The 25,755-nt window shown below is 38.3% G+C and overlaps 1 protein-coding gene across 1 annotated transcript in view; it reads right to left on the bottom strand.

Moving 5' to 3' along the window:
• Positions 1-25,755, bottom strand: part of LOC129240855 (acetyl-coenzyme A synthetase) — a 44,110-nt gene that overhangs the window by 1,910 nt on the left and 16,445 nt on the right. The window contains exons 2-5 of the mRNA XM_054876886.1: positions 1,164-1,902; positions 942-1,096; positions 687-855; positions 436-625 (exon numbers count right to left, since the gene is read on the bottom strand). Coding sequence (XP_054732861.1) covers positions 436-625; positions 687-855; positions 942-1,096; positions 1,164-1,902 — 1,253 coding nt within the window. The remainder of the gene's footprint in view (positions 1-435; positions 626-686; positions 856-941; positions 1,097-1,163; positions 1,903-25,755) is intronic.

Genomic DNA, 25,755 nt, shown 5'->3' with positions numbered 1-25,755 from the left:
TTCCAAAATTTTAAATTTTTTCAAAATATTAAATCTTTCCAAATTAAATTTGTTTTTTTCAAAATTTTAATTTTTTTTTTAATTTTAATTTGTTTTCAAAATTTTAGATTTTTCAAAATTTATTTTTTTTTTAAATTTCATATTTTTTCAAAATTTAAATTTTTTTATAATATAATATATATTATAATATATATTTTTTTCAAAATTTTAATTTTTTCAATTTGTTTTTCAAAATACTAATTTGTTTTTTAATTTAAATTTTTTTTTAATTTAAATTTTTTTTTCAAATTCTAATTTTTTTTCAAAATTTTACATTTTTTGAAAATTTTAATTTTTTTATTAATTTTAATTTTTTCTTTGAAAGTTTTAATTTTTTTTCAAAATTTTTTTATTCTAATATGAACCCAAAAATTGCATCTAGGAACAGTAACTCACCATCGCCAGTGCAATAGTAGCCGGGGAATTTGGAAAAGTATGTGCTCTCAAAACGTTCATGGTTGTTAAACAAGGTGCGCATCATACCCGGCCAAGGCTGTGAAAAAACTAGATAGCCTTCACCTTCGCCTTTTATTTCAGTGCCACTTTCATCGAGTAGTGTGGGTTTAACGCCAAAGAATGGAAACGACTGCAACAAATGAAATTCAAATTTTATTATATTAAAATATAAAAATATAGCTGCAACTTACCGCTGAGCCTGGTTTCATGGGCGTAGCGCCCGGAATGGGAGTAATCACATGGCCACCAGTCTCCGTCTGCCAGAATGTATCGACAATCGAACACTTCTCTTTGCCAATGTAACGATAAAACCACAGCCAAGCCTCTGGATTGATAGGTTCACCAACACTACCAAGCACTCTGTAGTTAAAAGAAAATTAAAACAAAAAACAGTTCATGCTTAGTAGCTGCGAAATGCGAAAGTAACGCAAATTACTTTTACTCACTTCAAACCGTTTAGATTATGTTTCAAAACTGGTGCCTCACCGAATTTCATAAGCGCACGTATAGCTGTGGGTGCGGTATAGAATTGAGTCACCTTGTATTTATCGATCACCGCCCAAAATCGATCGTTGTCCGGATAGAAAGGTGTACCCTCGAACTGGAATAAACAATGTGCGAGGAATCGCATAAATATTTTTAAATTATTATATTTCCGCTGCGCTCACCATCACCGATGTAGCGCCGTTGGCCAACGGTCCATATACCACATATGTGTGTCCAGTGATCCAGCCAATATCGGCTGTGCACCAATAAATATCACCTGGCTTATAGTCGAAGACAATCTTGAAAGTAGTGGCTGCATACAGCAAATATCCCGCTGTGGTGTGCAACACACCCTTGGGTTTGCCGGTGGAGCCACTTGTGTACAACATAAAAAGTGGATCTTCCGCGTCCATCCACTCAGGATAACAGGCTGGCTCTTTATCCTCCATCTCTTCATGCCACCAAAAGTCACGATCATCCGTCCACGGTATATCCTCCTCGACATGATTGTCGACGCATGGCGTGACTCTTTTCAAATGTGACACCACAATACACTTTTCTACAGTGTGACCCATCTCTTCGACTTTTTCTAGCGCCACATCACAGAGTGCCTTCAGGTACAATGGTTTCTCGCCACGCCAAACACCATCAGCGGTGATTAGCACTTTTGCTTTGCAATCGAACATACGCTCCGCCAACGAATCCGATGAGAATCCAGCAAATACAATGGAATGGACGGCGCCGATACGCGCACAAGCCAGCATGGCAATTGGCAGTTCGAGTATCATCGGCATATAAATGGATACGCGATCACCCTTCTTTACGCCATGATCTTTAAGTACGTTGGCGAAGCGGCAAACTTCTTCGAGCAGCTTACGATAGGTGAGACCGCGTGAATAATCATCGGGATGGTTGCCTTCCCTGCAAAAAAAATTAAAAATGAATATAAAAAATGATTGGTTAAAAATGTAAACATAAACTAAATTCATACAAATTTGCAATTTGTTTTCTATCATAACGTTTTTTTCAGCTTTGTGATGGCCACACTAGAAATGGAATTTTAAGAAGCTCATCGCATTATTTGTCACAACGCACCAGAATTCAAGAAGCAACGAATACAACGAACTTCTCGTTGTTAAACGAAAACGGGCTAAGATCAAATCAAGTTGGGAAGACGCTCATGGTATCATTCACAACGATTAATTGTAAGGGGTAAAAAAATCACCGGTGCATTTCATCCAGAGCTGTTGGATCAATTCGAAACCGACTTGAACGGACACATTTGTGTATGACGAGGAAAGTATTTCGAGCTTCTCGAAAGGATAAAGTGGATTTTCTGCATCGATTCATTACTATGGATGAGACTTGGGTACATCAGCACGTTCCTAAATCAAAACAAGAGGTTAAAGAGTGGTGTGAACCTGGTTCTTGGGTTCCGAAACGAGTACGTGTCCAGAAATCGAAGGTGTTAGCATCATTTTGTTTAGATGCGGAGAGAATTTTGTTCGCGGATTACTTGCAAAGAAATAATAAAAAAATAAATTCTGAATATTATTGCAACCTTTTAGACCAGCTGAAAGAAAAAATTCGTGAAAAGTGACCCATTTTGCAAAAGATACATCATCAGGATAATGCACCGTATCACAAGAGCATTTTGACAATGGCTTAAATCCATGAATTAAAGTTCGATTGTTTGGAGCATCCACCGTATTCACCAGATTTTGCCTCTAGCGACTTGCAGCTGTGTCCAGACCTAAAAAAGATATTATGCGTGGAAAATGTTTTTCATCAAATGATGAGGTCATAACAGCTGTGGAAGCGTATTGTGCTGCCTTCCAGATTCTTACTTCAGGAATGGAATTCATAAATTAGAATCTCATTGGAACACAAGTCTATTGATGCTCAGGCATACTATACTGAATAATAACTAATTTTATTTCAAACCATCAAATTGCGAAGTTCTTATCGAACCGCAAAACTTATTAAATAACCTAGTATTCTCCATATTGAGCACCCTTTCTTAGTGAAGAATTTTCCTTATTTCACTTTTCACTTACACTTGTCGATCCGCCCTCGAAAAAAGACACTAGTGACTACAATGAAATAATCTATACTGATTAACCGCCAAACTGTGGCGCATTTATTACATTGTTTGCCTTTTTTAGTAATATGTCTACACTTGGGGACGGTGATAAACTAATTTTTCAGGTCATAAAATGCAATTATTTATTAAGTGCTTACTCCGCTGTCACTGGCTGTCGACACGCTGGTTATTGCTTCATATCTACCTGCGCTGCACACTAGCCGTAATAAGCTGGTCTCTAATTCGTTTATAATTAGAATATCTGGCGTGCGGTTCTGATAACACTGGTTCACAAATAATTAATAATTTGTTTACCCAACAACCAGATCATCCAATTCCTGTGTATAATCGGTCGCACATAATTTTTCATGCATAATTAAAATCAAATGTTTCCTTAAACCAAAAACGGTTTTTTTTGCAAACGTGTACATGCAATTTTTTTGAAACTTAACCATCCTTTAGAAAAGATTTTGCCTATGTATCATTTGGTGTTTCATGCCCGAAGACTGGAACCTGTGCACTTCTATTTGGCTATGGTGGCCGCAGGTTTGGTTTACGGCATTTGTAAACAGGCTGGAATCTGAAAAGTCGGCAAACACTACTTTATATTAAATATCAGGCTTGAATTCTCAAATGTAAGTTCCAAGTTCGCAACATCCCTAGTCCCAATCACTACCAGGTGTATTTTTCCAGGTTCACATACATACATACATATGTATGTGTATATGGTATGTCCACTTGGTGCACGAAATCGGATTGTAAATTTCGCGCTTAATACGTGAAACCCAATTGCAAATTATTTAAGTGCATTACACATACAACAATATGCTTGTGCAGTATGTATATGTGTACATATGTACATATTTGAAATTAAGTGCGAATTAAAAATTCCAGACTGCCGGGAAAAGGCAAACACCGGGCAGGGGCTACATGTTTGACTGAAATAATGTAAGAATGTGTGTGTGTGCCCGTCTGGTTTGTGCTATAAAGCTACTTGCAAATCAAATTGAATAAAACAAAACGGAATGATTTGCAATTTCTTGAAATACAGTTACACCGCAAAATACAGAAAAAGGCGCGCCAAGGGTAAAAAGAACTGGATTTGAGTGCTGGAAGTCGACTTAGTGACAAAACAATTTTCTATACAATTGCGCAAAAAAATTTGTAAACATGTGTATATATACACATAAAAGCATGTATTAGGGATGTACAGTTTTGTGATTTTTACCAGGCCGAAATTTTCGAAATCGAAAATCTCGTTATTATTATAATCCCAGAATCCCTGCATTAGCGCCGGGACTTAAATATTCATAATTTGGTCAAAACTTAATTCGAAAAAAATTCCATTAATTTCGTTTGAACAGCTCTCGCACCTCGACGCTCGGCAGGTAATAGCGAACCCCCCCGAATGTATATTTGCCGTGAAAAAGCGCCTCATAAGAAACTATTTTCCGTTCGAAGGCGGCACAAAATAGTAGGTCCCTCCATTTGCGGAAAACCTTTGGGTGTTTGGCGGAGCTCCTCCTCCTAGTTGTGTTGTGCGTCTTGATGTTATTCCACAAATGGAGGGACCTTTCAGTTTTAAGCCGACTCCGAATGGCAGATATATTTTTTAAGAGGAACTTTTTCATGTCGGAAATGCACTCGGTGGTTTGCCATTGCCTGCCGAGGGGCGACCGCTATTAGAAAAAACTCTTTTCTTCATTTTGGTGTTTTACGAAGATTCGAACCTACATTCTCTCCAAATTACATAGGGTTATTATAGGATTACACCCTAAACCCTATCGCCAACTATCTACTGATATTCAAAGAAGAAGATTTCTATTTCAAATTAAAAATGTTTTAAAAATTTAATTGCAAAATACTTTGAGGGTTGCCACTCTTTTTGGTACGCGTTCAAATAGTTCGAGAGTAAAAGAGCTTTATGTAAAATTGATGGTACAGGATTCTTAGATTTAATTTTATTGGTAAAAATCAGTGTTGCCACCTAAGTTCAATCTGAGAAATTAAATCAGGGTTTAAATTTAATTTCATCATTCTAATATGATTCTACCAAGGAAGGTATTTAAAATTTGCTCCAGATATTTTTATGAGTAGTTGCCACTCTTTTAAAAAAATAAAATATATATAATAAATAATAAATGAGTGGGTTAAATAATAATTAAATAAATAAGTGGGTTAAATAATAAATAACAAATAAGTGGGTTAAATAATAAATAAGGGTTTTTTAACTAAACAAAAGATAATAGTTAAGAAAGTCATATCTGCCCAAGTTTTATACTATTATAAAATTAAGAAAATTCCGCAAAATTTTCACCGGAAACGGTTTTTAATTAGAGTTTCTAGAAACATTTTTGGTATGCAGTTTTACAGCTTATTAAATTTTAGTATAATAAATTTTATTTTACTATGAATAAGTTCGTGCGGTTTTTTTCGAAATTTGAAACTTTATTGACGTAAAATGGTTACAAATTTAATATTCAAAGTATTGTCCATCGCTTACTACTACTTTTTCCCATCTTTCTGGCAATTCACGGATTCCCTTTGTGAAAAATTCGGTCGGTTTTGCCGCAATCCACGAATCGATCCATTTTTTGACTTCATCGTAATTACGGAAGTGCTGGTCAGCCAGGCCATGTTGCATCGATCGGAAGAGATAGTAATCGGATGGCGCAAGGTCTGGACTATACGGCGGGTGGGGTAGGACATCCCATTTGAGCGTTTCTAAGTATGTTTTGACCACTTGTGCAACATGTGGCCGAGCATTGTCATGTTGCAAAATAACTTTGTCGTGTCTATCGGCGTATTGCGGCCGTTTTTCTCGCAGTGCTCGGCTCAAACGCATCAATTGTCGTCGGTAAACATCCCCCGTAATCGTTTCATTCGGTTTCAGTAGCTCATAATACACAACACCCAGCTGGTCCCACCAGATACACAGCATAACCTTCAGGCCATGAATATTCTGCGCCGACGTCGATGTTGAAGCATGGCCAGGGTATCCATACGTTGCCCGACGTTTTGGATTGTCGTAATGGACCCACTTTTCATCGCCAGTCACAATTCGATGCAAAAAACCCTTTCTTTTGTGCCGTTGAAGCAGTTGTTCGCATGCCATAAAACGGCGTTCAACGTCTCTTGGCTTCAATTCATACGGCACCCAATGGCCTACCTTTCGGATCATTCCCATGGCTTTTAAACGTTTGGAAATGGTTGATTGATCAACTCCCAAAGTTTTTGCAACCTCTTCTTGCGTTTGAGCCGGATCTTGATCGAGCAATTCCTCCAATTCGGTATCCATGAACTTTGGCGGCGCACCCTCGCGTTCTTCGTCTTCCAAGCCAAAATCACCACTTTTAAAGCGTGCAAACCACTTCTGGCACGTTCGCTCAGCTAGAGCATGCTCACCATAAACTTCCACCAAGATACGATGACTTTCGGCTGCTTTTTTCTTCATATTAAAATAATGAAGAAGAATTCCCCGCAAAAACACATTATTTGGCACGAAATTCGACATTTTCAAGTGTGGTAAAAATATTGTTGTTTACGCTTCAAATAAAAAACTTATACTGACGTTTGTGCCTTACGACAGTAGCTCTCCAATGAATGTTTGGAAATGTGGATCGATGGAATAATAATCAAGTTACGCCATCTGTTGTAAAACCGCACGAACTTATTCATAGTCCTATTAATAAAGTGAAATTTGCTAAAAATTCACGTTGATTTTTAATAGTTTGTTTCTCGTACAGTGTTGCGCACTTTCCATATAACGAATATACATTTTTTTAGAAATTAATTTAAAAAACTTTAAAAATTTCAATGCGATGAAAAGTTGGTGGAATTTTTCAAATTTTTATTTAAAGTTACAAACTTCGCAACTTTCGTCTGAAACTTTTATAAAAACAAAATCAACATTAAACAAACAAAAAAGTCAGAACTGGTTAAAATGTTGAGGTGTTTTAGTTTTGATGCGGGCTATATCTGATAAACCAACTTACAAAGTAAAGAAACAAAATTGCATATTTTGTAAGAAGTTTTGAAAGAAGATCATATATTTTTGTATCTCGTGGAATAAGAGGAAAGTTATTGTAAAACATTTAAGGGGTTATATACCTTGTGAGTCCGAAAAAATGGACGATTGTCATATTTTTTTTTAAATATGTTTTAGAACTTTTATTCAAATGAGACATATATCATACTGAAGGGTAACTCTCGAAGAATACATTTTGGTGTTTTTCTTTTTAAAAATGTTATTATTTATTGTTGATATCGCCCCTCCCCCGAAACACCGTTTTTTAGAAGAGGCTTGCGGTGATCACGGTAGCGCGTGAGCAGCTCAGCTGAAATATATTAAAAAAAAATAAATGAAAATGAAAAATGTTTTTTAGTGAATCTGAACGATTTATTTACCCAAAAAAATTTTTTCTCAATATAAAAACCGCTTTGCACCAAAAAAAACGATTTTTGAGAGGGTTGAAAAATTAAAAAAAAATTAATTCCAGCGAACTATGCAAATATTATATTTATAAAAAGTGAACCGTTCAGATTCACGAGGCTGTAACTTCGAATAATTAAAAAAAAAGTTTATGCAAATCGGTCAAATAGTTTTTGATAAATAATGATCACCGCGACGGTAATTTTCAAAAAACACGACTTTGAGATAATCGCGTCTAAAGTTTTGCGTGCACTTCACGTTCCAAGAAGGATCGCGCGCTTCCACGGCCTGTAACTTTCGTTCTAGTGCTCCGATCTTTATGATTTTTTGAATTTATATTTTTAAGATGATGTAATTTTATAATATGCAATAAAAAATTTTTCGGTTTTTTAGTCCAACACAAGGTTTATAACCCCATAAGACACATTTTTGTTGCTCATTTTACTATAAATCGGATTTCCTGCCCCTAGGCCTCTTCTGTTCGCCAAGACTTAGCAAGTGGCGAATAGATGAAGCAACTGGCCGCCCAAATATGTTGGCAACGCAGGAAGAGAGCTGCCTTAAATTGCATGTGTTGGTAAGGCAGTGCGCTATGAGTTATAGCCATACTCACTAGCGGCGAATCTCTCGATAACTTTGTTGTTGCTTTCGCATTCAAATTTTTCGTCAAGTTAATCGATCATAGAGATAGCGAGCGGGGAAATAGCGAATAGAAGAGGCCCTCCATTTCATAAAGCTTTGTGAGAAATTAAAAATTAAAAAAGATTATGCTCGCGGGATCCCGGGACTGACAACTCTAGTACGTATAGATTTACATGTTATTGTTGTTGTTGTTCTATTTACATACTGTAGTACGCATAAGAAATAAATGCTGCAAATAGCAAATCGAATGGAAAGTATTTCCTATTGTTTGCATTCAAATAGAGGTCAACTTGAATAGAATGGATAAAAAAGTGTGATCTAGCGCAAGGCAAACGGAAGTATATGTAAGTGCATAAATACGTCGCGATTGTACACACATACATACATATGTACCTAGGCCAGTTCTGTTGCTCTTAATGATTGATTTTTACACACAAACATCCATACAACAATCAGTTTGAACCCTACGGTAAAAAATAAACTATCTTAAAGAAAAAGCACCTATGGTAACCACTTATCTAGGCATATAAAATGTGGCAAAACGAAAGTGAAGTTGATGGATTGGCATTGAAACTACGCATTAAAATGCCTACTGAAGTTCGAAAAAGACATGGAGTTTCGGAGTTTAGACATGGAGTTTATTCATGAAACACAACAGCTGATGTAAGAATGACGTAGCTAATTGGAATAATATAGTCATATATTTTGAAATTAATGAAATAAATAAAGAATAAGTGACTACCTCGTGGAAAAAGTGTCGATGCAATTTTGTGCTGAATTCCATCAAAGGTGTGTCGATTTCGATTAAAACATTGTTCGTGGGTTAAATATTGATAAACATGGCTCCTTTAAGAATACCAAACTGTCTCAAAACGCGTGCAGAGTGAGGTAGTTTTCTGCAGTAAACTGGTGAAACAATTACTAGTTTCTTTTCGGTAAAAAATACGGTTGTCGGCCAAAACTCGCAGCATGGAAATACAATTATGAGTAGACTGTAACGGTAGGCCTTATTAAGTGGTTAGGGGTAGTCAGAATTTCCAAAAAATTCCATTTTTTCATTTTCTTAAAGTACAATATCTAAGAAATATTGTGTGAAAATTTGAAGTAAATCCGGCAAATACTTTTCATGTTATTCAACAATTAACAAAGGGCGCTCGAGTGTTATGGAGCGTTCGAGAGTAAGTAGCAAAACTTTAAATGCGTTTTTCTCAAAACTATGTTTTTTGAACTGGTGATCACTGTAACTTAAAAACCGCTTGGTAGATTTCAATAAAATTTATACTACTTTTGAAAAACATAAAAAACGCGTGCCTGATCGAAGGATTTTTTTTTTCTATTTTTTTTTCTAAACAATTAATTGTCGGTTTTTTGCTCGAAAATCTGAAATATATTTGTTAATTTTGAAATCAAAAAAAGCTTCGATCAGGCACAAGATTATCTATTAATAAAACTAATTTTTCTTGTCCGATTCATTTTCTCCAAGAACTTGTGATGACAGCAAGGGACTTCTGGAGAAACGGGCTCCACACTGGCAGTGATAACTTTTACAATGATTAATTTTTTTTTTTGTTTTTGAAATTTTGCTAAAGTCAAGTCAAAACATGATGAATTAATGCTACGTTTTTATTTTTGTAAAATAAAGCAAAAGCATTTCCTTAAATGGAGGGATCCACAGTTTTCTTGCAAAGTGGAAAAATCGCAAAGTTTAGTATGCGAGCAATGGCACTACAACAAAACACATTAAAGAAAGTATATAAAAAATTGTTACATACTCGTATCTTCTTTGCAACGAAGCGTAGGACGACAAATGCGACCCTGTGTAGCTGGCATTGTTGTTCTTTTAAGGTTGTTATAATTCTGCACTTATGCAAGACTTTTAGAACCCCCTAATGGTTTACTGACGGAGCAGAGAGTTTGTTGAAAATGGAAAGATTACTTGGAATAATAATTGGATATGATGAGTATCACTAGTGTCTCGGAGAAAATTCGAACCGGCTAAAACACACTCGAATCAAGGCTATGAAAGCAACAAAAGAGGCCACAAATTCTCGTGGACTGAAAAAAAATAAACAACAACAATTGATTACTGATCAGGAAGGCATACAATATGGAGCTGACAAAGTAAATTAAAAAATTAATTTTAAATTCTTGCTTTAAATGCGCGCGACCTCGAGCGAAATGCACTTGAAAGTTTAATTGGCGCGTACACTTCTCGTTGGTGTTTGGCCAAACTGCTCCTATTTATGGCGTGCGTCTCGATGGATGGAGCGACCTGCAGTTTTAAGCCGACTCCGAACGCCACCTACTCTGTATGGCATAAAAACACTCAGCGGCTTTCTATTGCCTGCCAAGGGGCGATCGCTATTAGAAAAAACGTTTTCTATAATTTTGTTGTTTCATGCACGGAGATTTGAACCTGCGCACTCCCAAATGGTTAGGTTAGGTTAGGGAGTGGTGGTTGCCCAGAGAGTGGGTCCACTTGAACCAAAAAGTTTGGTTCATCCTTTGTGATACCATTGCAAGAGGGGGAAAAGAAGTGAAGGAAAAGGACGAAAAAGAAAGGGGTGGGGAGGGTTGAGTTTTTGTGGACTATGAACGGTGACTGGTCTGCGGTTGTGCTAACCTCTTGATGTTGCTGATGAAGCTCATCAGTTTTTTGTTATCAAGACCTGCTATATCAGCAGGCGCAGAAAAGAAGTGAGAACCGAGATGCTTGAATCTTAGTCCCGAGAGAGCTGGGCAGCTGAGGAGCAGGTGCTGAGATGATTCCATCTCATCCTCCATACAGCTGACGCAAAAAGGACTCGAAGTGATTCCGAGTCTCACGGCATGTGAACCCCGCGGGCAGTGCCCCGTGAGGATGCCCACGAAATTTGAGAGATAAGATTTTGTCATCCTCAGAATATCCCACGAACGCCTCCTACCCAAACGTGGCCAGAATGACTTCGCGACCCTACACGTTCGTGTACTTACTCAGCGCTCGCTGAGTTGGTGCAAAGCCCATCCTTCCAGGAGTAGAGCGCAGGTTGTCAAGGGGATCCCGATCCTCTCCTTTCGCGGGCACAGCGCCTCACAGGACCTTTGTCTGGCCAGCTCGTCGGCTTCGCAGTTTCCAGCAATGTCACTGTGACCAGGTACCCAAATTATCTTTATATCAAAGAATTCTGATGCAATCGAGAGAGACCAGTTTCGAATGCACTATAATAGAGCCTAGGGCCTTAATTGCCGCTTGGCTATCGGAGTAAATATTTACCTTCTTAACCGTTATTACGCTAGTAAGTAGCCAGTCAGCTGCTTCTTTAATTGCGGTCACCTCTGCTTGGAACACACTGCAGTGACCGATAGCCTGAATTTGAGTTTGATGAGGAGCTCTTTGCAGAAAACTCTTCCTCCAACCCAACCGTCCAACTTCAAGCCATCCGTGAACAGGTTAACCAGGCACTGCCCCCAAGTGCTCCGAATGGTAGTCGCGCACCAACCATTCGACTACCGCGGCCGTAAAGAGTCATTGCTGGTTTATAACTTGGCACCTTGGAACTGTTCGGTCCGGCTTCGGCCGAAGTTCGGTTAGACCTTAAAAATCGATGTACGTTCTCTGGATTTAAAAAATTACATTATGAGGTTTTTAATGCCCTTTTTACCTTTAGAAGGTTTCCAATACCACTTTTAGTTTACACTTTTATTTTTGTTACTGTTTTAGTGGTTAGTAGTCATATAATAAGGCCTGAGTTCGGTGCTGGTAGATTTCCCTTCAAATTGTTGTATGCCAATTTCACGTCATCAGTTCAGTTAGCTAAATTACTAGCGATGTGCGGTCGGCTTAAAGCTACAAATACCTCTCTAAAGTTGAATGCAGAACTTAGTGAAAGTCGTAATTAAAGCCATCGTCACTTCAAGTAAGGCAAAAACAATTGCGATCTTTAATTTTGCTTCACTTGCAATCATGAATCAGTATTTTATGGTATCATTAAAATTAACTGTACATTAATTCTTAATCAATTGATAGTCTAAAATATTGAACGTTTCAGTAAAGTGATAAGATTTGAGTCACCAAACGAACGCAAAAGAATAAGTAAAGCCTTCAAACTGTATGACGTTAGGCAAAAGTCGCCTTGGAGCGGCGCAGAATAATTTACTAGGTGTTTCGGCGTTGGGAACAAGCAAATGCACTCATGCGGAACAAAACGGGCTAGGCAAGTAAAAAAGAAATTCTTTGTGATGCTTACATATATACATACATACATACAATCACCAATAGCTAAATCGTGTCAAAAACGACAGTAGCCAAAAGATTGCGAGAAATTGAACTTTAAAAAGTTGCCGTTAGTCATTAATTGAACCTCGCGAAGAAATTAAAAATAGGCTAAATGGCTAATTGCTGAAAAGTTATAAAAATGGTGTAGACTTTTTGGTGCCGACTAGTCAAAACTTTTATAAATAAAGCCATGTGAACCTACGGTGTTATAAATCGACAGTAATCTTTATTACACGAGCTTGCAAGTAGAATAACAGAAGTCAAATTTAAACAGGCATAAAAATATGATATAATTCTGTTAGTATGAAGTTGAACGAAAATTCTTTTCAAAGTAAATCCCTTTAGAGACTAGACAATATTTGTAATAGTACTACCAGGCTGCGATGCCTTCCTTGCCAAAGGCAAGAAAGATTTCAGAAGCGAAATTCTGAAGGCTGCGAGCTGTAAACTAGGACCAAACTGTAGGCCTACACCAGTCTTAAGTTCTTATTGGCGACCAATCCCCAGAAACTCCAACACACCTGTAACATATACGCTCAATCCAACTTCCAAGCTTCATCCTAGAAGCCCAATGTTACCTAGTTTTTAAGGCATTCACAAAGCATTTTAGTGGAGCAATTCACCTTTCGTAATTTCGGTTAGCGCTACAGTTTCGTCTAAGCTTTGGCCTGCTAAACAGTACAGAACTAAAGTAGAGTCGCTCTTGGCATAACAACTCACGAACTAAGGAATATAATATCATGAAATTTTAACAGCTGTCTTTTCAAGGTTAGTACTAATAAGCTTTTCCGGAGGTGAATGCAATAAACTAGCACCATCTATGTGTTAGGCTTGAGACTTTTCAGCCCATGTGATTGATGTGATTTCAACGTGATTGTGAAGGTAGTTTGACATTGACAATGGGTGAAATTGGCAAATAACCATGCCTATATAACGGTAATTATCAAAAAAGGGATATCTCTGTTATAAATTAATTTGGTACCAATGATGAATCCAAGAAAAGGAATACGGCGCAAATGAAATATTGAAATATGAAAGGTACCACGCGCACTTTTGGGTAAATGCGTGTGTCGCGATAACGACTTAATGAGCTAATTCACCCATCCGTAAACACCAATTTTGAATAACTCGCGACTCGCTGGAGGACTTCGGTCGGTATAACGTGAATAACTGTTGTAATGTGGGCTTCCAATGCCTGAATCGGAGCTCGTTTGTGTACAAATATTTAAACTTTACATTCTTCCGCTTATGCGATTTTGGCCGAGTTTAACAAAGCACGCCAGTCGTTTCTTTCTCGTGCTAACCGGCGCCAATTGGACACACCAAGTGAAGCCAAGTCCTTCTCCACCTGATCTTTCCAGCGCAGAGGAGGCCTTCCTCTTCCTCTACTACCTCCAGCTGGTACCGCATCGAATACTTTCAAAGCCGGAGCGTTTGTATCCATTCGGACGACATGACCCAGCCAACGTAGCCGCTGGATCTTTATTCGCTGCGCTATGTCTATGTCGTCGTAAAGCTCATACAGCTCATCGTTCCATCGTCTGCGATATTCGTCGTTGCCAACGTGCAAAGGTCCAAAAATCTTGCGCAGAATCTTTCTCTCAAACACTCCAAGCGTCGCTTCATCGGATGTTGTCATCGTCCACGCTTCTGCGCCATACGTTAGGACGGGCATGATGAGAGTCTTGTAGAGTGTTAGTTTTGTTCGTCGAGAGAGGACTTTACTATTCAATTGCCTACTTAGTCCAAAGTAGCACTTGTTGGCAAGAGAGATTCTACGTTGGATTTCAAGGCTGACATTGTATCGGTGTTAATGCTGGTTCCTAAATAAACGAAGTCTTTTACAACCTCGAAATTATAACTGTCAACAGTGACGTGGGTGCCGATACGCGAGTGCGTCGACTGTTTGTTTGATGACAGGAGGTACTTCGTTTTGTCCTCGTTCACCACCAGACCCATTCGCTTTGCCTCTTTATCCAGTTTGGAGAAGGCAGAACTAACAGCGCGGTTGTTAAGGCCGATGATGTCAATATCATCGGCATACGCCAACAATTGTACGCTCTTATAAAATATTGTGCCTGAGCGATTAAGTTCTGCGGCTCGTACGATGCTCTCCAACATCAGGTTAAAGAAGTCACACGACAGCGAGTCACCCTGTCTGAAACCTCGTTTGGTATCAAACGGCTCGGAGAGGTCCTTCCCGATTCTGACGGCGCTGCTGGTGTTGAGCAACGTCATCTTGCATAGCCGTATTAGTTTTGCGGGGATACCAAATTCAGACATCGCGGCATACAAGTAACTCCTTTCCGTACTGTCGAATGCAGCTTTGAAGTCGACGAAAAGATGGTGTGTGTCGATTCTCCTTTCATGGGTCTTTTCCAAGATTTGGCGTATCGTGAATATTTGGTCGATGGTAGACTTTCCAGGTCTAAAGCCACACTGATAAGGTCCAATCAGTTGGTTGACGGTGGGCTTCAGCCTTTCACACAATACGCTCGCTAGAACCTTATAGGCGATATTTAGTAGACTAATCCCGCGGTAATTGGCACAAATTGCAGGATCGCCCTTCTTATGGATTGGGCAGAGCACACTTAAATTCCAATCGGCAGGCATGCTTTCATCCGACCATATTTTGCATAGGAGCTGATGCATGCACCTTACCAGCTCCTCGCCGCCATGTTTGAATAGCTCAGCCGGCAGTCCGTCGGCGCCTGCGGCTTTGTTGTTCTTTAGCCGCGTTATCGCTATTCTCACCTTGTCATGGTCGGGTAGCGGAACGTCAATTCCGTCGTCAACGATAGGGGTATCGGGATCATCACATTCTCTTTGACATGCGCAGGATGGTTCCTTATGTAGAAGTCCACGCAAGTGGGGAAAGTTACTGATCGCCATTCACTTGGGAGTGGCCAGGACGATTCTTCTACATATGGTTCAAGCAGCTCACAACTCCCGGGATTAGCCCAAGTATCCTCTGGGTATCTTCCGAGCACCCGTTCGGGAGTGAGCTAAAGTGAGAAGGCGAAACATTCCAGGATAGCTGGTTGTGCGCTGGGTTTGGGACCCGCCACTTAAAAACCTTCCCCCAATGAAAGCATATACAAACTTTACATTACCCCCACCAATAAAAGTCCAAAGATGTGATATCACACGACCTTGGTGACCTATCCACTGGTCCCCGACGAGAGATACATTGCTACCGAAACGACGACGCAGTAAAGCCATTGTTTGAAAGGGTGTATGGCAAGTAGCGCCGTCTAGCTGGAACCAAATGTTTTGGAGATCACGGACTTCAATTTCCGGCATCAAAAAGTCGTTTATCATGGCGTGATAGCGTTCCCCATTCACTTTTACATTGGCGCCAGCTTCGTCTTTGAAGAAATATGGGCCGATGCTTCCTCCAGCCCATAGGCCACACCAAACGGTTATTTTCAATGGATGTAACGGCTGTTCTTGAATGCCTTCAGGTTGCTCTTCAGTCCAAATACGGCAATTTTGCCTATTGACGTAGCCATTAAGGCAAAAATGGGCCTCATCGCTGGACGCCATAAGTTGGCCTGAATGCGCGATGAACACTTTTAACAGTGCGTTGATTTTCGTAATATCATAAAATTGTATAACTTGTATGGTAAACGTTGTGGAGGCGTAAGTCTTTCCATGATGAAATGTAAATGAATACTGAAAAACAGGATGTATTTAGTTTGACAGTAGTCACGTGTGATCTGTCAGAAAGGACCTATTGGAAAATGTACCTCCAATCTGATCACCCTTTACTTAAGCAATTTATTGGGCACTCGAGCACAAGCCAAACAATACTTCTTTCTTCTCCTCTTCTGGCATTCCATACTTTGCTCCTCGCTTTAAATGTTTGATTTTAGAGCTGACGCGCCCATCGAACAACGACTTGTGATTTCTGGAGCTGAGTTATGCAAAAAAAATCTGTTTAAATAAAAAATGTGTCTGTGTTTACAATATCACAATACGAGTAAGGCCAACAAATAATACGTATTTACTTTGGAAACCACAATTCTCGCCCATGTTTACAGCATTAGGAGCTGATCAAATTATGTACATTACCGAATAAATAGAAAATCTTAATTGGAAATAACCAGATATTTAACCTTGCCCGATATTAGGGTCAAATTTTTGATGCAAATCGATGATCCTATGAGTGAAACAGTGCGATCGCGAGTAAATGGTGTAGATCGAGGAATCTAAACCCGGCATGGCTTTTTAAATAACGAAATCTTAAATTTTGGCTTTTGCAAATTTGGAATGAAAGAAAGAAAATTGCCTTACATGTACCATATTTGCCTTCGAGTGCTGGATTCCCTATGATCAGAACCGGGAATGTTCAAATGTAACAAAACAGAGTTAAATTTCAGGCAAATTTATTTTATCTTCTGCAAACTATGACCCGTCTGAAGCAACACACATGTGCCAACGTGTAACCCAGTCCTCCATAAATTTCTGGTAGGCCGACGAAGGGATGGCTTTCAGCTCACATTTGAATTTTTTTTTATATATTTTTTTTTTATTTAATAAGATGCTAATGCAAAAATGCGAAAAAAGTTGAAGCAAAAATTTCTTTTCAATTATATGTAATAATGTTTAGCCAATGTTTAAAAACAATGCTGTAAAAACAATGTTGTAAAAACAACATTTGTTCCTATAATTCTTTTAAAAAATTTTGATCAATCGGTCCGGAAAAACGGCTTGATGGATCGATTTAAAAATTTACAGGGTTATTAGTTAAATATTAAACTGTAAAAATCCCTGGAAACATGAGTTCCCGCATTAATATTTGTAAGTGAGCGATAGATTTTCTGAAAAACCGTAAAAAGGCGTTTTTTTGTGTTCACTTCAAACCAACGTTAAGGGTAAAAAAAATTTTTTTCTCAAAAAATTAAATTAGGATCTTATAGGAAATATATTCCACTTTCCAAAACCATTGTTTGATTTATTGTTGGGTTGTTAGTTGTTGAGATATCAATGATCAAAGATAAAATGGTATTTTTTCGTAAAATGCTGATATTCAAAAAAAAGCAAATTGAAGCTAAATAATCAAGCTAGTTGACTGTATGGCTAGTTTTAGTCGGACAAATTTTACCAAGCCCGTGCAATCCAAAAAAAAGGGAAAAATTTCGAAAATTTTTGTGTCGCCCTTTAACTGACGATTACAAAATAACCGTTAAATAAAAAAAAATTGCTTAAATATCTTAAAACTAGAAGTTTAAAGCTTCTGAATGATTTTTGTCGGAACTCCGTACGCCCATTTTTCACCGAGATATAGCTTTTCAAAAATCACTAAAAAATTTAGGAAATTTTACTGTTCCCTTAATTTTTGTGAGAAGTGTATTTAGTAATTAAATTTTTCCAATAACAAAAATGAATGATTAATTTTGCTTACTATATGCATGCATATGTACATTAGACCGGGTCGGTCGCCATACCAAAAGAAACATTTGAAAGAACACCCCAGTATTCAAAGTTTATGTTGAGAGGATTTCGACACCATAGTAAAATTAGTTTTTGATCCTTCTAAAAACTGCCGAAACGGTTTGGTTTTTTGTTTATTTGTTGCCTGACAGTAAGGTCATTATTCTATATTTCTATATTTAATTCTTATGTCCTTTAGAGCTTCAGCGCCGTGCTCGTCAGTTATGCAGAGTTCGATCCCTCTAAGGATAATTTTTGTTTAGTGAATCTCAAGCAAAAGAAAACTCAAAAAATGCGATCGCAATTACTCAATAAGCCGTGTAGTCTCCATCGTTCTCGAGTATAGCCTGGCATCTTCTTCATGCTTTGAACCAGCTTTTCTGCGTAGCTCGTCGACACACAGGACTAGATTTTGCGAACTTGGCGCACGAGTTGCTTTAAATCATGGGCTGGCCTTCCGGCAAGATGCGTTTTCATAGTTCCCCACATATTTTCAATGGGGTTGGCGTCTGGGGATTGGGAAGGCCAGTCCAATCCTATGACGTCATTTTCTTGTTTTATTGTTTCTCAATGTGTTTTTCTAAGAGCAGTGGTTTTGATGATAGAATAGGTTCGCCTCCTTCAGTCGTCGTTCGATGGTGTTGATACTCACATCTATTCCCTTTTTAGCAAGAACTGATGGCGCTTGTCGTAGTCACAAAGAAGGGTCTCGCTTAAAAAGTTGGACGATCACTTTATCCTGCTTTTTTTCGTCACTCGCACTCGGAAAAGTCATCATCAATTTTGTACACTTTATACCGCTGGTTCCACATCACAACAAACTTTTTTGATTTTTTTAATCACTTTTGTAGCCGCGGCGTAAGATAATTTCGGCCCTTTCGAATGCGTGCATAAAAATACCGCCTCAAAACGCTTCGCGTACTTCTCACTCATTTTTGTTTGGTTGCGTTTACGGGAAAGTTTCGAACAACACTAACCTGAGTTAGCCCTGGCGTCGTAGCCCTTAAGTGGGACTATTATGCAGCAAAGAGCAGAACGAAATATATCTTGAAGTTGCAAGAAAAAAACAGACTGTAACTGCTAAAACACTCGGGTTAAAAAGCCCATTGTATTCGAAGCTGGAAAGAAGTTGCAGAGAGAAAGATATAGGATAGAATAGAGACAGAGACAGACATAGTTAGTCCAAAGAGCATTTTCCAGATTCTCTGCCAAATCTGAAAATATCCTGAGGGAACGAATTTTACTCATTCTCACGACATCGGAACACAAAATTCGTAGCCTTGCTCTAGCAAAGACAGGACAGTCACAGAGTAAATGATCAGTGCTATTCGCCTGCTCTAGGCAAGACAGGCAAATGTAGGCCTCAATGATTCCAATGGTAGTTATATGCCGACCTCATGGGTTGGCTCCTGTAATTATATCGACCATCATCCTTTCTTTCAAGTTTTAGAAGAAAGTTTGACACTTTTGTGTTCGGGCTCTTTATGTAAATTGCATACACAATCGCTAATCCAATTCATAATTTCTATTGAACTGAATCCGATTATGGGATTTTGTCCGTTGGGTAACCGCTGATCCGCAGCAGGCTAAATCGCAAGTTCATTTCCTTGAACACCGTGCCGTCCTGTAACCCACATATGTAAGCGCAAGCTTATTCCAGAACAACAGAATTGAGCTTCTTCTTGCATTCTTGATCAATCTTTGAGATTTGCTTAGCGTTCTCCAGGGCCTTCAGTGCAGCCTGACTGTCACTAAAGACTCCAATCTGTTTCGTGTTCTATCTCCTCTGCTACTTTCAGAATGACAAAAATTTCCGTTTGGAAAACAGTTGCCATTCCTCCCATAGCGTAATGTTAATAGGCATTATCGTTTAAGTACCATTCGGTTCCAGTATCTATTTTCTTGGACTCATCGGTAAAGAAAATATCCGTAAAATTTCGTTGAATTCACTCTATTACTGACATCAAATTTCCTTAGGTGTTAAACACAGTGGATTCTACTTAGATAGCCTCTTAAAGATTTCCCTGTGTCCCAAAGTTCCGTCTTCGTGCCAGATTGCTTCATGTTGCTTCTTAAGATCCAAGGGGAGTAAATCAAGCATAGCATTTAGGGAGGTTGTAGTCATAGCACCCGTATATATATATGTATACACATATTTCACCCACATTTAATAAAAAAAATCCACATTTAATCCAAATTAATGATAATCCAACAAAAAAATTTGACGCAGATTAAATTTCAAAAAATGAGTGGTGTCCGTATGGCGATAGCGACTCAATGAAGCTCGCCCAAATTTGATACACGCATTGCTCAGCATCTCACTTAGGCCACACATAAACATTATTGAGGTTGGATAAAAATCACACCCACTTTTTATAAGTTAACCCTTTCAGGCAGTCACAATTTCAACCGGTCTGAAAAGGTAAACAAAAAGTAACTTCTTTGGAAAAAAATATTATCTCTACAAAGCGTTTGCGTTTATTGAATGGAGAGATGCGTTTGAGGGATTAAACTTTATTGTATTGTACATATGTATGTATGTATATATATATTATTATATTCAGGTGACCACCAAAATTTTTAGTACGGTAACCATTTGTATGTGCTTTATTTAATTAAAGGAAATGTAAACACGTAGAAATTCAAATAAATAAATAACAGATAATTTCAATTTAACTATGCACTTGAAACAGTTAGAGGGATAGTGAAAAAAATATTAGTTAAAAATCACGAGCTTCGCACTTATGGACATAGAGCCTCTTATCTGCACGATATACGGGTTGCTATCAACCTGATTTGTTCCCGCCACAAACAAGCGTTGTACTTATCTATGTATGTATGTGTGAATATTGCATTAAACAAACAACACTGCCTGTATAAACGCAAATAAACGAGTAAAAAGAGTCCGAAATTTAGATGAGTCGCGGGGCCGCTTTTACAACTAAGCAAAAAGGTGCACACATACGCATACACGCCCTCCGTACGTTAACGAGTTCCAAGTTCATTATGGAAAGTTTGTTTGCCGATCAGCTGTTTGTCAAGAGAACTATGCCAAAAATGAAGAGTAATTTCTTCTAATGAGAAAATTTACGTGCCTCTTTGATAAATGAAATCTCTCTTTAGTTAATGAAATTGTTAACTTTTTATGCGATAAGTAGGAATGGTGTACGATGTGAGCAAACAAGCGCGCCCAAAAAGCCGGCTCTCTCTCCCTAATGGCAAAGGTATTCAGATATACTTACGTATGTGTGTGCATATGTATATATTGCAATATTACTGTATATCTTGCTTATTCACGTATGCTTTGCAAGTATGTATGTGCAGGAGATATGTTGTTATTAATGCTCTCCAATTGGCTGCGAAGTATCGGACGATGTTGATCGCGTGATGAGCAATGTTGGCGCATGGTGTGGCTGGTAACGGTTAACCACAAGGCCTCGGTATACAGAAGAATTTCGGATAAAACGTTTATGGAATTCCCTAAAGGAAGAACGCCACTCTAATAGCAGAAAAAAAGCATTTAACCAGTTTTTAATTTATTGAGAGTATGGAAAATAGACTGTTGACTGGGATTTATTTTCAGAGAACAACATTTTTCAGTATATTACCAACCGGATACTTTTTTTTTACCAACACTATTGATTAAGCAAAAACTAATATATTTTTTTAAATCCAGCAATGGTGTTACCCAAGCAGAATTCTTAGAAGGTGGTGGTGGTGACACTAGAGCGGCAACAACATTTACAGGTACATAAGTATGTATGTATGTAATTCACTTTTGCAATTTGCTATTTTGAATGTCAAAATTTCAATCAGAATGTAAACAAACAAGCAACGCAACCCCAAATCAGCGCTCTAGCGCCCCCAACTTGTAGGGATTTACCTTGGTTGCTATGCCTAAAACGCATAAAATTCGTAGAAAACCCGCAAACAAAGTGGATAAGTTGATGTTTCATAATGTTTAATGTTTGTTTCTCTTAACTTATGTATGTATGTATGTATGTATGCTCCACGTAAGTAAAATTCACCAAGTGGTCGCTGGTTTTGCAATAGTCAGCGTTTTGCCTTTGCTGCCCCAACAGAGCATACGACAGGTAATTTTGATGACATTGAACATACATTCTTACATTGAACAGGTAGTGGCATCAGTTGAGCTGCTTATTCGTTTTTTTTTCTATTTGTTTTGTTTTTAAATAGTCAAATTTTGTTAAAGGTTTCGACATTTTAGGGACCAAAAGCAAAAACAAAGTACATTGCACTTGTTGTTCTTGCTCTACTGTTACTATCTGTTCAATGTGCTTCGATACAAAGTGAGTTTGTATTATAGAAGTCCGATATATGTAAACAGCCTCAAATATGCACATGCGAGGTGTGTTCAAAAAATAAGGTGAATTTTCAAAATTCGCGGGCTACGTACATTCGACTTTCGATTTTTTTTATGCTCGTCTCGAAGATATATCCATGGTTTTGGCAATATAGCAAGTTTAGTTTGTGAGAGGCATAAATAAGAGAAGTTTTTTGCGTGTTCGGCGATTTTCTGCTATCGAAAAAAATGGATCAAAGAAGTTGCGTAAAATTTTGTGCAAAAAATGGAATTAAGTACGCAAAAACCCTTGAAATGTTGGCAGTGGCATACGGTGAGAGCACTCTGAGGCCAAGAAATGTTTACAAGTGGTACAAGCTTTTCACAGAAGGTCGACAACAACTGATGAAAATGTTGAGAAAGTGAAGAAAAATGTTACGGAGAATCGTCGAATCACAATTAGAGAAATTGCTGAGGGTGCTGGCACATCAGTTGGCACATGCCATGCAATATTTTCGGACATTTCGGGCATGAAGCGTGTGGCAGCGGAGTTCGTTCCAAATTGCTGAATTTTGACTAAATACAACGTTGCTTGAGCATCGCGCAGGGATTGTTGAATGACGTCAACAATGATGCAGATTTGCTTAAAAGGGTCATAGATTTATTTTGTAAATGATTTCCAAATGTACACTGTGTGGTGAGAGAGCAATCAGCTAACACGATTCTACGGAAGCAATCCAAAATCCCACGTCAATCATCTACGATACTATGGAACGATGGTGAGAATTCACTTAGATGTGGCTCTCATTAGTTTCATCGTGTCAGCTGATACGGACGTACGTTTACGTTGGTGAGTGTGAGCAACATTAGGCTGCCACGTTACGTGGTATTCGGTAGCCGAATTCTGCACGATCATTTCACATGTATTCACACACTCGTCCACAGACATATTCACACAATCGTTCCATTAGTCGTTGTTCGAACAGCAACGAATTGTCATTGGTTGACTTTATTCATATATCACCAACACAATCTCATTTTTTTTGTAAACACATCCCAAGTGACGTTAGCCCATCGGCTGATTCTCTCAAGTTCGCTTAGAGCCGAACAACGGTCTGTTAGAGAGCACACCTCTAAAAATCTTTTTACTATGAGCAGAATGGTGCCCGCTCACTTCACACATTCTTAAGTTCTTCCAATCAATCGTTGTTCACATGGAAACGAAGTAATTTGGATTTTCTCTTCCTATAACGCCAACACAATCTCAGTTTTTTCATAAACTAACCACTATCATAACCTCGGTTACATCAGCAAATCAGCTGTTTCCTTCAAAATCGCTGAGAGCCGACCAACGGTCTGATGTTGGCCACACTTCTGCATTCTGTACTTCGCGCTTTGTAATCCTTGGGTACCGCTATATGGTACCTCTATATGTGAAGCCTTCTCTATTCTTTCAATCGTGTCAATGTATTTGTATCTATGATGTAACCGCAAGACGCCGGATAGAAAGTTTGCAGAAAGTGGATAGCCATCCCTTGTTTCGTGCCGCACAGTGGCAAGTGAGATGTTGTACACTTTCTTCTTCACGATTTCATGCCAAAATACGATACTAAAAGTTTTGTTGATTGAAGCAAATCACAATAATTTTAAAAGACTATCTCAAAAAAAGTGTCACGCTAATCACCTACCCTGTCAGAAATCAAAATAGATTAACGAAACCAACGCAAGATTGATTGTTGTCGAGGCCCTATGCTCCCGAGTGGAGTGAACAAGGAAAAAAAAAATTCTTATAAAAGGAGAAGCAAATCATTCAAATAATGTGCAAACTTACATACATATAAGATTTCGAAATTCATAAAGACGATAGCTGCAATTTGACCTGATCTCACTACACCGATAACCTTTAAGGTATAACTGTATTGCAAAGTTTCATTTTTCAATTTGCCGGCTTCATATAATTCGCGACTTTGTATTCGGTATTGCGTAACGCCGCTTTTGCGGGTGCCATAAATAGTAGAAATGTTTATAGTCGTTAATCAACCGCATGAATTTCTGTAGAAGCACCACTTGAGACAATGGGATGCGTTCATTTAGAGTGATTTGTTTTAGCAAAATTTTCAATAAAAAAAAAGCGAAAATACGTGGGTATGTGTGTGTGCATGGCTACTTTGCGTGTTGGAAAATTTGAAGAGTAATCAAAAGTGGCCTGATGTGAGCTGTGCACATTTGTATAGTTTATTTGTAGAAATGGAAATGTAAATGACTTAAGAATGACTTTTGAAATTTATAAATTATGGAATTAGAGATGCTGATTAAGCAAATCGTTTTCTTTTTTTTAATTTCATTCAATGCTCAGACGATTGATTCGCTAATTTTTGCAACTTATTAGACTATAACTAAGTATGTAGATACATATCAGTAAATTCATACATATGTTTGTATATTAGAGAAAACTATTTGGCTGGGGCATAAGTTCATAGCATTTTTATATTTCCTTTTATTTTACATCGATTTGTTTGCTGTTTGGCAAAGGGTAAGGATTCATTCGATATAAATCTTTCTGCTCTACAAAACTATGATATCTTAATTGTATTTTTGAGTTATTTAATTTTTTATTAGTTTTGAGGCGTGCACATGGAATACCCCGGAGGCAAAAGTCAACATTTTCGACATCTGCTCTTCTTTGCTTTTCATCGAGATCAAAAAGCTACCGAAGCAGTCCAGGGCAAATATTAACGAACAAACTCTCTCACTATCACCCAGCGCAAAGTACTTAGGGGTAATTCTGGACTCCAAACTAAGCTGGAAATTAAATGTTGAAGAACGGGTAAGGAAGGCAAAAATTGCTTTATATGCCTGTAAACGTATACTTGGAAGAAGATGGGATCTTCAACCTAAGTATAAATTATGGCTGTATAAGACGGTTATACGACCTATTTTGTCGTATGGTTCGGTAGTTTGGTGGAAGGCTCTAGGGAGAGAGTACAATACCAAACTACTCGGCAGAATACAAAGATCAGCCTGTGCAATAACGGTCGGAGCAATCAGATCATGTGCTAGAGTGGCTCTCAATGCACTGGCACACGTTATTCCAATAGACCTACATATAAAGAAGACGGCAACCATGAGTGCATTTAGGTTAAATGAAGCGGGTCGCTGGAGAGAAAAAACTTATGGTCATGCGAGTCTATTATTGCGACAAACTCAGTTAATCTCGGTGAGAACTGACTACATCGTCCCGACGGTAACATTCAATAGAAATTTTTTCACTCTCTTTCCGTCTAAGGAAGAATGGAATAAGGGATTCTCTCTAAACAGCTTCGACACTACAGTCTATACGGATGGAAGTAAAATGGGCTGCGGTGTTGGAGCTGGTATATATTCTCACAGTGTCTTCCAGGTCTTCCAGGCGGAAGTACTGGCAATTGGGTAAGCCTGTAGGCTACTAATTGCAGATTCCCCTTTTAAGGGCAATATCGCTATTCTTTCGGATAGCCAAGCTGCAATCCAGGCACTGGGTTCGGCTACTACAACCTCTAAAGTGGTGGAACAAAGCAGGAATCGCCTCACCATCTTGAGTGAAAACCATAAAGTTACCTTAATCTGGGTGCCGGGACATCGGA

The sequence above is a fragment of the Anastrepha obliqua genome, chromosome 3, assembly GCF_027943255.1.
Source record: "Anastrepha obliqua isolate idAnaObli1 chromosome 3, idAnaObli1_1.0, whole genome shotgun sequence".
Classification (NCBI taxonomy): Eukaryota; Metazoa; Arthropoda; class Insecta; order Diptera; family Tephritidae; genus Anastrepha; species Anastrepha obliqua.
This window is presented reverse-complemented; position numbering and strand designations above follow the sequence as displayed.